Genomic DNA, 16,369 nt, shown 5'->3' on the forward strand with positions numbered 1-16,369 from the left:
CTTGAGAGCCCAGCCTAAGGGTTGCACTTCCCATGCTCCCTTTTGCATTGGGGCTGGGTAAAAAATGATTGCTAGGGCACATCTGGTTGCTGTATGAAGGGATCCAGATGGACTCTGAGATGCTGCCCTGAAGATACCATGGGCTGCTCTGAACACAAAATCATAGAATCATAGAATCAACTAGGTTGGAAAAGACCTTTAAGATCATCAAGTCCAACCATTACCCCAGGACTGCCAAGTCTACCACTAAACCGTGTCATTAAGGCTCTCATCTACACAGTTTTTGAACACTTCCAGGGACAAATACTCCATCACTGCCCTGGGCAGCCTGTTCCAATGTGTGATCACCCTCTCAGTGAAGAAATTGTTCCTAATCTCCAGTCTAAACCTTCCCCGGTGCAGTTTGAGACCATTGCCTCCTGTTCTATCACTTGTTACCTGGGAGAGGAGACCAATCCCCACCTCAGTACAACCTCCTTTCAGGCAGTTGTAGAGAGTGATAAAGTCCCCCCTGAGCCTGCTCTTCTCCAGACTAAACACCGGCAGTTACCTCAGCTATTCCTTATCAGACTTGTACTCCAGATCCTTCACCAGCTTCATGGCCCTAAACATAGCTCAGGCTCCCACGCCATGGCTTGAGTTTGCAAATTACCTCCCATTTAAGGACACTGGGAATACTGCACTGGGTAACTGGGATTCCAGAGCACCCACATCTAGAACCCACTTTTCGCCCAGGGCTTCTCCACCTGTGCAAATAAATTTCAAATTGTGAAGCCAGTAAGGTTCAGAATAAGAGATATGACACAGTTGTGCTCCATCAACTCATTATCACTCTCAATGGGGCAAACTAATGCATCTAGGATGCCATGTAGTTCTGTTTTTTAGGATAAAATTTTCCATGCTTCATCTCTAGAATATATTGGCAGATGCACAGAGGAAATTGTTCCCACTATTAAACAAGCAACAATACTGAACTTTCCTTTGTCAAAATACTACTAGCTGTAGGTCAGCTGGGAGAAGAAATCAGGAGCTCAGCAAGGAAATAGACTCTAATGAGGAAAAAACCCTATTATTTAGAGTGTTTTAGTGATGGGTGGTTTTGATTGGATTGAATTATAGCCCCATAGGAGGAAAAATGTCACTGTCTGTGAACACAGCCCATTTTCTCACAGCCCATTTTCATTAGGGCTGCAAACACCAGCTGCCTTGGAAGCAGTAGCGTGTATAGATGACTGTCTGATGCAGAGCAGCTAGCACAAAAGAGGTTGAGAAAGTGGTAAATGAAGAAAAGGCCCCACAAAAAGAGACATAGGCATCCATCAGAAACTGACAGGAAAGAAGATATACAGTGTAAGGAGGAGGGAGTTAAAAATGGAACTATGCCTAACTAGCACAGTGTTTACACAGTGTTTAAGGTCAAAATTTCCTTAATTTATACATTCTGACATATATCAATATACCTGTGGTATTGATGGGGAAAGTTCAGTGACATGCTGCCAACAACATACCGGAAAAATTTCAGTAGTTCCAAAAGGCAAATTCAGTTCTTTTGGCTTTTCATCCTAATCTGAACTGCAGATTTACCAGCGGACAGCAATTTCTTTTCTGATTTTAATGTTTCCATGGTAGGTAACTGGGGACTCAAAAACTCCCTGCTACAAAATGGCTGACAGCAAGTTGGCTTGTTTTGAACAGAGAACATCTGAGAATTGCCATTAAAACACACACACTAGCACTCACCTTTAAAAGGGAGCACTTTCATAGACTGAGACAACAACCAGCTGCTGTAACAGTGAAACTGTTCAGAGATGACTTGGGGATTTACACTCTGAGACGTGTATTTACTGGGACATCACAAGTAATTACTCAGTAACAAACCTTTACTTTACACTGCCATCCGCATCTTACAATTTCTGCCCTCAACAAAATAGTCCTGAATAGCTGAACTCCCTGCCCTGCCTGTAATACAGCACTCACACCACTTCTTTTTACTCCGGCAGAAAGACAGAGAGCCTGGCTCCCGACTATGAATATTTCCAAGATGGCTGACAACTTCACTAACAGCTCCTTCAAGTGTACGATTGATAGCTTCAAGCAAGTTATTTATCCCACCATTTATCTTTTTATCTTCTTCTTTGGTGCTGTTGGAAATGGCCTCTCCCTTTACGTTTTCTTCCAGCCTTCGCAGAGGAAGACCTCAGTAAACATTTACATGCAGAACTTGGCTGTTTCAGATCTCATGTTTGTGAGCACTTTGCCCTTTCGGGCCACTTATTTCCTGTTGGGATCACACTGGATATTCGGTGATATTGTCTGCAGGATCATGACATACACCTTGTATGTGAACATGTACTGCAGCATTTATTTTCTCACAGTGCTCAGTGTGGTTCGTTTCATAGCCATCGTCTACCCATTCAAACGCTGCAAAGTAACCAACATAAATTATGCCAGGATAATATGTGCGACTATATGGGTCTTCGTGATGGCAGTCTCCAGCCCTCTGTTAACCAGGGGAATTGCTGGGTACATAAACCCAGCCAAGTGCTTGGACCTCCACCCCTCCAGCACACACAGGCTCCTCATGATGAACAGCTTTGTCCTCGCTGTGGGCTTCATTCTGCCCTTTTCCATCATTATTGTCTGCTACATCTTTGCAATCAAAGCACTGCTCAAGTCCAAGAGTCCGCAGTGCAAGAAGGCAGTCTTTCACAAGAAGGCACTGTCAACCATCATCATCACTCTCATCCTTTTCCTCCTCTGCTTTCTGCCGTATCACATACTGCGAACTATTCACCTGATGTACAGCAGCTGCAGCCAGGCCAACCTGCCCATGCACAAAGCACTGGTGGTCACTCTCTGCCTCGCTGCCATGAACAGCTGCCTCGATCCCATCCTCTATTACTTTGCTGCTGAAAATTTCAAAGCAAGAATCAGAAGTTTGTATCGCAGGTAGCTGGCATAGAATTGCAGCATGATGTATATACAGTCCTGACGGGATATCTAGACTGGGTCCATACTATACATTGCCAGAAGCTGGCATGGATGTCAGGCATCTCTGGAGCAAAAGTGTCTTGGCAATAGCTTGTTGGGGCTAAAACCAAGTTAGGATAATCACGGGTCCGGCACCTCAGTGTTATCCCTGGTCCTCTCCTATGCAGCAACACAGATGTATCTCTAGTGTCCATTGTCCCCAGGAAAAGGGATTGAAAGGGATGTAACTTGCTGCCTGAGTCCATTTATTTCATTTCACAATACTCAACTGGTGACTTGAGGAGAAACTGCTCACCTCTGTGTCTGTGTCTGAACCTCTCTGTGCTCCATTTCCCTGTGTGTGCAGAGGTGCATGGTTCAGACGCTGTGATAACCATCAGGTTCACAGGGCCCTGTCAGTTCCCTTTGAGAATACTGGTCAAAGGTTTGCAGGTAGCAGGAACATAAAGCAGCACTGATACCTTCTGCTGAGGCTGACTTACAAAGCAGGCAAAGAACCAAAGAGGACCCGGCACTGGCTCCTGCTCCTTAGAAGACATTAACGTTTCTGAATTTTCCACTCTGAGGAGGCCACCAAGGTATTCTGCTTAACACTTCCGTGGTTGTCAGATGAGATAAAGATCTCAAGCAAATGGTGTCAGCATGAGTAAGATGACTGCTGGCAGTGAGGGCAGGATGTGGGTGCACGGAGCAGCAGGCTGTAGCTCTTCATGTGTGCACCAGTTCCTTCGAGGTCGCTGCAACACTTGCTTTGATGTGCAGTGTTGCCAGTGCTTTGCTGAAAGCAAGGTTAGGGAGCTCAGATCCCATGCAGGGGCCCAAAGATAAACTTTTGAAATTATTTTGGTCCGAATAATACTCCTGAGTAGCTAGGGAGCTAGGCAGTGGTTTCCTCCACACAGGTAAGCCAGTCTGACAGCAAACTGCTGCCAAAGGCATCCCTAATCCCTCACCTATCTGCTCCAAGGAGGAAACTGGTCCCTTTTTTCATAGGATTAACTTTCAGTTACTTTGAACTCCTTGACACTGAATGCAAGGGGAAAACACTAAAACAGGAAGAGAGGAAAGAGGGGCAGCAGAGGAGGAGGAGAAGGGCTGTTTATAAAGCAATGAAGAGCTACACCTATGTGTAATTTGGCTGCCTGCATTTTTCAGTCTCCAAATATTTTCTAAAATGCATTTCCTAAAAATCAGACCACTTGCAATTAAGTGAAAACAGGCTCCAGACTCAGCTTGACTGCGTTTAAGTTTTACATTTGATCACCTCATTCTGTAAAAAAAATAGACAAGACATTTTGTAATATTTTCCAGGAAAGCAGCCTGTCCCATAAATAAACTAAACAAAAATGCTGAATGCTTTCCCTCCATGTGGAATCCACACAAAGGAAGGCTTCTGTCAGTGAAGATACTTTCATAGTGTTCTGAACTGTCTTGGAGAAATCAATCTACAAACTGAACATTATTGCTCCCAAACAAAAATAACTGCAGCTAGCTATTTTCAGCTCTGTATGAAATATGCAGAAAACAAATCATTGCTGGCCAGGTGGAAAAGTACTTGGCAAATCACTGGGAAAGTCACATTTTTCTTGGCTATGTAAGGGTTATGTTCAATTGCAAAGTCAATCTATTTCAATCGCTTTATGCTGGCTCTGATGTAAGCACAGAGTTTTATCATAAATCTTCACTAAAGTTCATGTTCCAAATCCGTATTTCAGTAACTAAGTGGCATACCTGCAAGCTGACCAAATGATGCCATGTGAACTCCTGCAGTGCTTGGTCCCATGCTGTTGAATGAAAAGGGAATATGCTTGGTCCCATGCTATTGAAGGAAAAAGGAATATTATTACTGGTTTACAATGGGAATGGAACCCAAATAGTAGCCTGTGCCTAGAGATAGCAGGCAAACAATTAGAAGGAAGGGGGCAAACTCTTTTTCTGTAGATTTCATGTCAGGAGTAGACCTGTGCAGGGACAAGTGACCGTCTTGGAGCCTCTGATGAGAGAGTGTACACCTTAAATACTACAAGGGAATGGAAAAAATTAGCCACTGTATATTCTCACTGATGTGTTTTTGTCTGTATCCATCCAATGTACCATATTATCAGGTAATTTTGCCCCTAGAAGATATATGTATCTCACTTATGAGGCCACTTTTTTTTTTGTATTGACCACACTCTAACTTTGTTAGCAATTGAATTAACTGTCAAACCCTTGTTTTAATAAACTCAATTTACTACTGGCTGAAGATATGGTTTTTATTGATTGAACAGCTAACAAGGAATCTCCTCAGAATGCAGGGGAAGAAAGACCAAGAAACAGGTATTGCATTTCTGTAAGTGGACCATCATTTCACAAGAGAGAAATGCCTTTGGAGGTGTGAGAGCATCCTGCTGCCTTCTTCACTTCACCAGCAAAATAGTGGGGAACATCAGTTAAAATCTGTGGTGCAAAGCAAAATATCTTTTTAATTATTATTTTTATTACTTACTTGCAAAAGGATTCAAGACAATCTTCATTAGGGATCCTTACATGCAGCTTTAACAGCACTTGCATAAATGCTGCGTTCCCATTTACTACCATTTCTCCATTTGGTATTCTTGCGTGTCTCTGCTCATGGAGCTGAAGACCAGGGTACTTTTCTGTGGAAGTACCATAGTAGAAAATGTAGTAAAGAAAAAGACACTATATTTATTTTGAAGAATAAAGCTCCTGACAGTTAAATTACTTGCAATGCCTCTAGTTCCCTTGAGGGACCACCTCCCTTAAAAAATATTTTGATATGTTCCTTCAGTTTTCCAGGAGACAAAAACTAAGAACAGTTACATGCAGAGAAAGTTAAAGCAACAGGAAACTTTTGAGCTTGAAGGAGACATCAGAACAGGAAATTAAGTCATTAAGTGACTGGTACCCCTAAATGACAGCAAAAGTTACACCTTCATATGTATGGCTGCCTGTCATTCAGGGAAGCCCTGGTATCTCTAGACAAAGATAATTTTTCAGTCCAAAGCTACGCAAGAGACATAGAGAGATTTTCTATAGCAATCTTACTGCAGCCTGAACCACACTCTGGTGAGATCCCACCTGCAGGATTGCATCCACTTCTTGGGTCCCCAGTGTAAGAAGGACATGGACATGTTGGAGAGAGTCCAAAGGAAGGCCACAGAGATGCTCAAAGGGCTGTAGCACTTCTTCTATGGAAACAGGCTGAGAGAGTTGGGCTTGTTTAGCCCAGAGAATAAAACGCTCCAGGGAGCCTCATGGCAGCTTCCAGTGCGTAAAGGGGATACAAGAAATCTGTAAAGGGACTTTTTGTAAGAGCAAATAGTGATAGGACAAGGTGTAATGGCTTTAAATTGAAAGAGGGTAGAATTAGATTAGATATAAGGAAGAAATTCTTTATTATTAGGGTGGTGAAGCACTGGCACAGGTTGACCAGAGAAACTGTGGCTGCCCCATCCCTAGCAGTGTTCAAGGCCAGGCTGGACACGGCTTTGAGCAACCTGATCTAGTGGAAGGTGTCCCTACCATGGCAGGTGGTTGAAACTAGATGATCCTTAAGATCCTTTCCAACCCAAACCATTATTATATTCTGCGATAGTACATTTTTTATTTTTAGCAATGCATTACCCCATTCATTTTCATGATATATCCTCCACCTTCATCAAATGCATCCTGTTACCATAGCTTATATTTTGCTTTAGTTCCTAAGAGTGTCTGAAGAAAGGGGTGCACATTTTTCTCCTCAGCATCTCCTTCTGAGGTGCATGTTCCTCTGTGCTACAACAGCATGTTGTGCTGGCAGCAGAGCAGGCACTGGAATTTTTCCCTGTTTAACAGCTGTTGATGCTTCTCTTGGTCATTTGGGATGGGCACGATAGAAATTACCTGCTGCCCCTCCAGCTGATAGGAGAAATAAGATGCATCTGAAATAACCAAGTAGTTGTAGTCAGGAGTTGTCAGATGCTGTTTCAATAGTGACACCATCCCTGGGCTAATGTTTTGATTTCCTACATATCTGAACCAAATGACAGCCTATTTAAAAGACAGTGTAAATGAGGTGTAAATGCAGATTCCCTGAGAGAGTCCAGTATTGTTCCAGGTGTTTCAGCTTTCTGGTGAGCACCAACTGTGACCTGCCATGTGATATAACGCCCCTCATGTGGCTATGCAGTCCTATGCCTCTCACACTGTTGTGCTGTGTATATACAGGAATGTTTCTGAATATCTGCAAAGGCCAGCAATATAATTAATTGCATCTAGCTGATGTTATGTAGTTACGTCTGTTCCTCCACCACTCAACAGCTTAAGGAGGCTGAAGATATTAAATAGCATCCTTTGCCCCAAATTCCCTTTTCACCTTTCAGAAAAACTGGCCAGATTTCCACCACTGCTTCTCCTCCTTTTGATTTTACAGCTGAAAGAGTAAAGCTGCCTAACCTGGAGGCTGAAACCTGGTCCCTCAAGTCACATTCCTGCTCACAGAAGCAAAATTTGAGCCTTTATTTCTGAACCTGAGAAATAAAGCTCTGGACCTTGTTCCACCACTCATATTGCCTCACGTAGGTCTTTAATGTTAAGAGCAGCAGCTGGCAGGTTTGCTCACCATCTTTGCTGTCTGCATTTCCAGATGTTGTGAGAAGCTGGTCATGTTAACTGATGGATAATATTATGTCTTCTTCTGAGCAGCCATGGTAGATGCAACAGGGGATGATTCACTCAGAGTGGAACTGTGTTTTGTAACACACAAAATTTTGGGGAGAGAAATCCCTGAAGAGAGTTTCCTCTCTCCATGTAGTTTTTCCTTACATTATTGCCAGCTTTCAATTTTGGATGCAAGGGAGCCTGATCGCCTCTGGCAGGCCACCTCCAGGCCCCTTCTGAGGCCCAGACCAGAAAACACTCCACAGCAGAGAAATCTTTGTACTTGGCTTCTCCTCGCAACGAGTCTCTCACCAGAGTTTCAGGATGTTTAAGGGTGCTTTGCTCGTTGTTGAGATATCGCTTGCATGCTTCAATTTAATCTTTTTTTTTTTCTGTCCTGGGTTCAGCAGTAGCAGTCGTTTTTCTCCTTCTTAGTAGCTGGTGCAGCGCTGTGTTTTTGACTTTTGGCCTGGGAACAGCGCTGATAACACCGATGTTTTTAGTTACTGCTCAAATGTTTACTCTGACCTAGGACTTTGTGAGTCTCATGCTCTGCCAGGGAGGAGGGGAAGCTGGGAAGAAGCAGAGACAGGACACCTGACCCAAACTAGCCAAAGAGGTATTCCATACCACAGCACGTCATGCCCAGGATGTAGAACTGGGGGCATTTACCCGGAAGATCTAGTGCACTGCTGGGGGTTGGGCTAGGTGCCGGTTGGTGAGGTGTTGTATTCTCTTCCCTTGTTATTTCCTTTATTGTTATTATTATTATTGGTGGTAGCAGCAGTGGTTTGTGTTATACCTTAGTTACTGGGCTGTTCTTAACCCATGGGAGTTACATTCTTTTGATCCTCCTCCCCATCCCTCCGGGAGTGGGGGGAGAAAGGGGGGGAATGAGTGAACAAGCAGTGTGGCTGGGTTTAAACCATGACAGGCTATGAGGACAAACAATCCAGAAAGAATGAGAAAAATAGTCCAGCTTAACAGCCATCATACATCTTTGAAGGCCTTCATTACTGCAGCTACAAGCAGTCTCTTCTGATGGTCCCTCACCACTAAAAGAGAAAATATTAAGCCCAGGTCAGTAATGTGGGTATGCTCTAAAAACAGCACCCACAGATTCACCTTTTTTTTTTTTTTCTTTTCTTAATTTTGAATCTCATTGGCTTAACCATTGAAGACATTGAAGCATGAGGAATTTGCTTTATAAAGCTGCTAACAGCAGCACAGGCACACCTAGATCCTGGTGTGGTGGTGTGTGGAGGGAACAGCTCACTGCTTCTACACTGGCCTCTCACAGGCATGGAGTCACTTGGGCTGTCTGTGGACCTGGGTAGGAGCACACTCTCTGTCCATCCACGTTCAAGGACCTTCCTATTTCCTGGGCTTATTCCAACTACGCCTGACTCCATGCCAGCACAAACCTAGCCTGTGCATCAGCCCTTCCTATAGCTTTGTGTTTTGGTTGCCACAGAAAGGAAAAGTAGTTGCAGAGACCAGGTGGGAAGGTGTTGTGGTTTAACTCAGCGCCATGCAGCCGTTCACACACCACCCACTTTTCTCCCCTCTCTGGGCAGGACGGGGAGGAGAATCAAAAGAATATAAACCTCACAGGTTCAAATAAGAACAGTCCAATCTCTAAAGTATAATATAAAACTACTACTACTACTAATGATAATGATAATAATGATACGGGAAATAACAAGGGGAGAGATATAAAACTGAAAAGGGAAAGAAAAAAAAACCCATAAGAACAAGTGATTCACAATACAATTTTTTCACCACCCATTGACCAATACCCAGCCAACTTGAGCAGTGATCTGCCTTCTGGGTAACTCCCCTTGGCTTATATACTGGGCATGATGTGCTGTGGTATGGAACACCCCTTTGGCTACTTTGGATCAGGTGTCCTGTCTCTGCTTCCTCTTGGCTTCTCGTGCCCCTCCTCACTGACAGAGCATGAGGCTGCAAGGTCCTTGCTCAGGGTAAGCATTACTTAGCAACAACTAAAACATCGGTGTGTTATCAGCATTGTTCTCAGACTAAAGCCAAAACGCGGCACTGCATCAGTTACTAGGAAGGAGAAAAATAACTGTTACAGCTGAAACCAGGACAGAAGGACATGCAGTCACCAAGATGTGTGACAAAAAGAGAGCACCCAAGTTGTGTCTCTGGCCATGCCACCTTCACTGAGTTGTTAGCACCAGGTACAATTTGATACTGGCCTCTTCCCAGTTCCTGTCCCTTCAAATTTCTGTTTGAATTTAGGTAGTTATTTACACGTGAGCTAGCTGGGCTGAACAGGTGAAACTTGCCCTGGGAAGTGTAAGAGTGGGTGAGCAGATGGTCCAGTTGGAGAGGGTTTGAAAACATGTTGACCCATTCTTAGAGGAATGGGACATTCAAGCCAATGCTCAAAGACAAAGAAGCCAATGTCTGCCTGCAGACCCTTCTCCAGGGTCTCTCATTTTACCATTTGCTTTCAGGACCACTGCAGCTCAAATAGCAACCTATGCTCTCTCAGTGAGAATCTATCTACATACCTGCAAGGAATAAGATGAACCAAAGGCCTACTGACACAAGCTGTCATGCTTCTTCCTACTTTCTGACAATCCAGTCTAAAGCTTGCATGTCCTGCCTTTCTGGAGAGATCCTGCAGATCGGACTCAAAATCAGCAAAGCTCAGCAGCACACGAGGACATGACATGGGTAGCTTGGCAATAAGGAAAAGAACGTGTCCTTTGGGTTGTGCCACGGAAGGAGATAAAATGCTGGACTTCCCTCAGACACTAATTCCAGAGATGCACTTTACACGGGCAAGAGCCTAAAAGTGTTATTGTTGTCTCCCCAAATTATCTTTGGCTTCTGCAAAGCCTTGAGCAAACAGCAGACCTCAAAGCTACCACCCACCACAGAGCTTTCCCATGGCTTTAAGCTAAGGCAGCATTGCAAATGCCCCTGGGTGGGCACTACTCATAACCCATAATCAACTATGCTATCAGGGCCACCAACGTGCTGAGACAAAGACAGACGGGATCTAAAGAAGCTTTTCAAAACACCACTCTCCAAGTGAGACCTTTTCTCCTGAATAAGCTAGCAGTAAGTACCTTTAAATACCACAGGGTCTCTTCATGAAAGCCCTTAGGTAATTGTGTCCTCTGGAGTCATCATCTGCAGTAAGACTATACACACTGCTACTCATTCAACGAAATTAGTAAGATTGATGCAGAGAAACTCGTCTATAAAAGGGAGCTCCCAAACCAAAATACCCCCTCTTCCATGTCCCCTCTTGGGCCAGTACACCTTGCTGATCCACCCCTACAGTTTATACCTGGTCTAAAGACAGGGCCAATGGGAAGACATAGCTTTGGGGACAGTCCAAGACATGCTGACAGAGTGTTTGCACCTGGTCAGAAGAGAAGGTGCAAGGATAGCAGTCATTCTTGCACCCCGTGGGAAACTTGGGGGGCTAAGGATACCCAGACATCTGCTGATCTCCCCTGTCCCCCTCCCTACCCAAACAGGCGTGTTTTAACTTTCTTGCCTTGGCAGCCTAACGGGTGGGGAGCCAGAGGGAAAATTTTAAGCGAAGCATGACTAATACTGACTTTAAGGTGTGTGTAGCTCTGTGTTTTGTAGGGAACCAGGGTCACAGAAACCAACAGTCAGGGGAACAATGCCAAAGACTTTCTCAGAAAACAGCAAAAAGCAAGGCACTTACAAAACCTCTACCAGACAGTTTGGGCAACATCTCCGTTTCAGAGATTCATCTAGTTTGAACTAGTATACCAGGAAGAAGCCTCAGAAATCACTGAGCGAATGCCCCAGTTCCTCACGCTGTGCCTCACAGCCAGACTTCATGTATTAAGGTGTTTAGTTTCTGGCTTAATATGGCCATTATCAGGCCATCACATGATGATATAATACACTTGCCTTCAGAGTACCCATCCCAATTCCTAATTTTTCAGTGCATATTTAGCAGATTTGGATTTTATATTTAGCATCCAGTAATTAAAGGTAGCAGCAGAAAATTAAAATATCTCAACCATAAGTAAGAGGGTTAAGTATTTTCAGTCATGTAGTGCATTAAGAAAAAGCATGTGTATATATGTGTGTATATATATATATGAAGGCACATACACACTCTCCTATTCATTTATTCATTAATTTTTATATGTTTATATGCATATATATATTAACATTTTAATTTGCAAAGTTAATGAATACATATTTGGTTATCAGTGCCAAACTTCTCAAAACTAATGTCTCATATAATCCTGTTCCATTTATATCCCAGTAATGGATTTTAAAAAAGAACACAATGGGACTAGCCAGCTGTCCCTGCTCTACCATGGAATTGCAATGTAGATCTGAAGTGTAAGAAAGTGCAACTTTAGTCCTTAAGTGATATAATAAAGGTCATATCTGCTCGGGTGAAACCTGATACAAAAAGGGACCCCAAGCCTTTTTGTCCTACATCTTGCTAAATTTTGCTTAACATCCTTATTACGAGACAATTTCTACTTTCAGTTTCACTGGGACTCCCAGTTTGGCCTGAGGTGATAGGTAAAACCTTTGACATGCTGTCTTTTTTAAGACTTTGACAAGCTGTCTGTTTTTCTCACACATCAAACCATGTGGAAAAGATTTCAGAAATCTCTACTGACAATTCAATACCAGACTTTTGGCCTGATGCTGGTATAGTAAAATGATGTTTCTTGCCCTGTGGTGTACAGACCAGTGGGATCCATAGATCCTTCTAAGAGACCTTTTAAGAAAAAACATCAAATCTACTGTCAATCAGATTGGGTGGCTCACACCTCCAGAGGAAAGCAAAATGCCATCCTGAAGCATCATTCCCAAAAGCGGGAATGTCTCTTCCCAAAATGTGAATGTCTGTGTTCAGTGCATGCACTACCAGCATGTGTAACCAAGAAGCAGCAATGCTTCAGATTCGAGATATTCTGTGCAAGCTCCACTGGAGAGTGCTGTACATTGCCTCAGTTCCTGAGCACTTCCATTTATGTGGGGAAAAGAAAGAGACCTAGTAAAAATGCAAACCCTTCAGCACCAGAAGAAAGTAAAGGGATTCTATTGAAATATTTAGGACTTTTACCCTGAAACCACTCTCTCCCATCAAAGGCAATGTTCCCAATTACAACTAATTTATCATTGTGGAAGGCATCAAGAGAATTCCAATTTTTAAAGTGGAATGAAGCGATGAAAATGTAATACCCAAAAATAAAGATGAAATAAAATTATAGTGAAGACTCATGAGAAATTGAAATTGATTTGAGGGCCAATATAATCTTCCTCCAGTAGAAGACAGTATTATATCTTCTTCCCATACACAAATGTATGAGAAGCAATCAAATTTTATCGTTCCAGAAAAGATGTGCCGTAAGCGGAGGTGGTAACAGAACACAGTCTGATTGTTCTGCTGCTCTGGGGACTTTTGCTTATACACTGTGGAATTGCCTAGCTGCCTCTAGCAACTGTGGAAAAATATAAAATAAGATGCAAACTGCATGATGCTCTGTTTTCAAAACCCAAGCAAGATATTTAGTAAGAAACAAGCAAAGGATATTAATAATTATCTTAATTTCTATGGGAGGAGACAGGTGAAAAAGTAAGTCTGAGCATGGGAAGAAGTGAGTATGAACACCATTAACTACAGGAAGGTCAAACTCATGTGCATGGAGTTGTGTCTTGGTGTGGCCAGATAGATTCCTGGCACAAGCAAGATTAATTAAAATGAGTCAGATTATTCAGAACTCAATATTTTGTACTGTACTGTGGTGTACAATAAACCTCGATGGGATGGGTGTGGAGGCAAAGTCTAAAGTTTGAACCAGGACTGTGAAGAAATCAGCAAGACTCTACCCGAAAGAAGAAGGATTTCCACCTTGTAAACCACACAAGGATAGAAATTATAACAGTGCAAGGTTCAGAGAAGTATAAAGAGGTCACACAGGGAGGGTGTGCTTCTAAAGCATCCCAACTACACGGTCAAGTATAAAACTCCAGTGCAGGAGAGTCACCTCAGTTAACCTTGGCTGGTGACATGTGTTCCAAACAGGAGGGCTGTGGAGAAAGTTCCAGTATATTTTGCATAACACCCTCCAGCACATTAAATGTGGTGTCATTTCTTCCCCTAAAATATAGCACATAATAAGGCAGGAATAATTTCCCACAGGTTTGTGATGCAAGAAACCAGCTCCAGTTCTTTGACGTTTCCAGCTGTAAGAACCACTCCACATTGGCTGTCTCCTTGCGGGTGGATTTTGCTCTGTCCTTGCGAAGGTCAATTCCTCCTTCCTCCACTCTCACACAGGTCTGCTGCCTGCCAAACGCTGCTGCTCCACTGTCCGAGCCTCCCTGGCACTGTTGGCTGGCACAGGTTTTCTGTGCAAACACAGTTCAGAGTGACAGATATTAGGTCAGTGCTAGTGTCAGTCAAGACAAGTCTTGAGCCTTTCTCTTGCAGGATGACTCACCGAGCACGTGGAGATTGCGGATGAGTGGCTTTAGTGACATTTCCTTTGCATAGCCCTTGTCTAAATCAGCAAAGATTGCCATAAGAGGCAATACAGCTTTTTGCTCTGATGATTGGAGAAACCAGCCGTGGGATTCACTGAGCTTCAGACTCATGCAAGTTAGATAAAGAAATCTGGGCATGTCCCTCTTTATTCTTCACATAATTAGCAGAAGGAGATGAGAATTTCTCAGCACTGGCTTATTCCACCCTAGCACAGGGTACGTATGATTTGCAGCAACTGAATTTAGTGGCAGCTCAGGGTGATTAGCTCTATTCTTTTTTCTATCTTCTAGATATCTACACTTGGGCATCTGAAATCTCCCAGTTCTCTCTCACGAATACCACACGGACACAGCACTTGAAGAGATATGGGAAATGGTTTTGTTGCTAGCATCATATGCCCATGTACTGATCAGAAGCACCTGGAAAGCAGTTTGACTACTATAGGAAAACATTTGTTTGACACTCCTTTTCCAAGTTACAGTGCTTTGATGGCAAGAAACAATTTTCCAGTTCCACTCTGCATGTAGCTGTGGATTCTCTGTTCATGCATTGACTCCTCTGTGCTTTGCGCAGTTGTTTTTCTCCATCTGGAGATTATCTGCCAGATATATTATTGAAGGGAAATACTTTTTTGTTTAGTTTTTGCTAGGACATATATCGCATACTCTTTGAACAGTGTCTTCTCATCAACCTGGTCATTCTTCTCTGCATCCAATGGATGCTGAGTGCATCTTCCTGGACATGCGTGTTCACGATAGTGCACACTGTTTCAGCTCAAGTGAAATAAAAATCAACAATGGCACATTTTCCTGCCTGTACTGGAATGAAGGATAAATTACTGGACTGACACATCTCCAGATGACTGGATTTTTTCATGATTACATAGTGTTCCCAGGGCTCATATTTGCCCTGTGGCTAACTCACATACTTCTACCCACCATCTCTTTTGTTTTTTCCACCAGAGGAGGGTCATGCATCTGTGCTTTGTTGTGAGCCCTTATGGCAGTGCCTATGCTGAGGAGGCACTGGACCAGCTTGAACCCATGCTATCATGTAGAAGTGCCCTGGAGAGAACTGCCTGGAGCCCTCCAAAATGGTGTTGAGAGTGAAATACGAGCCTTGCAGAGAAGCAGATAATCAGCTTCTGGGCTTGGCTTGGCTGTCTTCTACCTAGCAATGTGGAGATACTCAAAGAGTATGTGGTCTTATGTTTTACACTACTAAATTTGCTCCTGATTTCCATTTCCCAGAGGATTTTTTTAAATTCTCCGTTGTGTGTCCACTTATTGCAATAGGATTGTCAATAAGAAGGTAAAAAGGGGTGAGTTTCAGGTCTGATTCTGGCAGACCCACACTATAAAGCTCCTTCCAGTTTCCAGCTTCTTCCTCTAGCAGTACTTGCTGGGACTTTTCTTTAGAGAAAGATGAATGACTGCTAGTTTTTTATTTGCCCTGTCTACCTACATCTCTTTTTCTTCTTCTTAAGCAGCAATACGGACCAAGAGCTGGTCAGTAAGTGCTCCCCAGCTTGTGGGAGATACTGAAACTTTTTGCTTGCAGGTGACATCAAAGGATTTGGATGTCATCACACCAACTGAAGGAGCATGAAATGGGTTCAAGCAGAAACAGGTCTACAAATTAGTTGGCAAGAACCAGATTTCTGGGAAGACCAACATGATCAACACAGTTGAGGTGGAGCTTCCTCATCTGCTGCACAAGCATGCACACAAGAGAAACAATGTGAATAGAAAGAAGCAGCAGATAATGGAAGAAAATAGAACATGCAAGGCAGGAAAAAACAGTGGTGAGAAGAAGGAGAACTAGGAAATGAAACAGAAACAGAAAGTTTTTTGAGGGATAACTTATCATAGCATGAGCCAGCTTGTGACATCAGGCATGGACTTTTCCCATGGGACAGCTCTCTGACTTTCCACATTTCTGTCACATGAGAAACGGGTATCAGAAGCTCAGCTAATGACCTATCCCAGGAGAGGAAGTGTGAAGGGTTGGCCAGCAGACCCTGGTTCCTAGCTGCTACTGCTGGGAGCATGGGAGATCCAAGGGTCAGAACCTGGCCTCGATGAGGAGGATAAGGGAAAGGTCATGTTGATAGAATTATTACCTTGGTGAATATGATCTTTGTACCTCAATGCATGCTGAAAGATGTTCCCCAGTTCCAAGGGTATGGTTATAATT

At 43.3% G+C, this 16,369-nt stretch overlaps 1 protein-coding gene across 1 annotated transcript; it reads left to right on the plus strand.

Annotated features, from left to right (window-relative positions):
• Positions 1 to 2,026: 2,026 nt before the first annotated feature.
• On the plus strand, positions 2,027 to 2,953 carry CYSLTR2 (cysteinyl leukotriene receptor 2; the record flags this gene model as incomplete). The annotated part of the gene is made up of 1 exon (XM_080613273.1): positions 2,027 to 2,953. One exon carries the CDS (start codon positions 2,027 to 2,029, stop codon positions 2,951 to 2,953), a length of 927 nt encoding a protein of 308 aa, XP_080469399.1.
• Between the last annotated feature and the right edge of the window lie 13,416 nt (positions 2,954 to 16,369).

The sequence above is a fragment of the Psittacula echo genome, assembly GCF_963264785.1.
Source record: "Psittacula echo genome assembly, chromosome: 3".
NCBI classification, from domain to species: Eukaryota; Metazoa; Chordata; class Aves; order Psittaciformes; family Psittacidae; genus Psittacula; species Psittacula echo.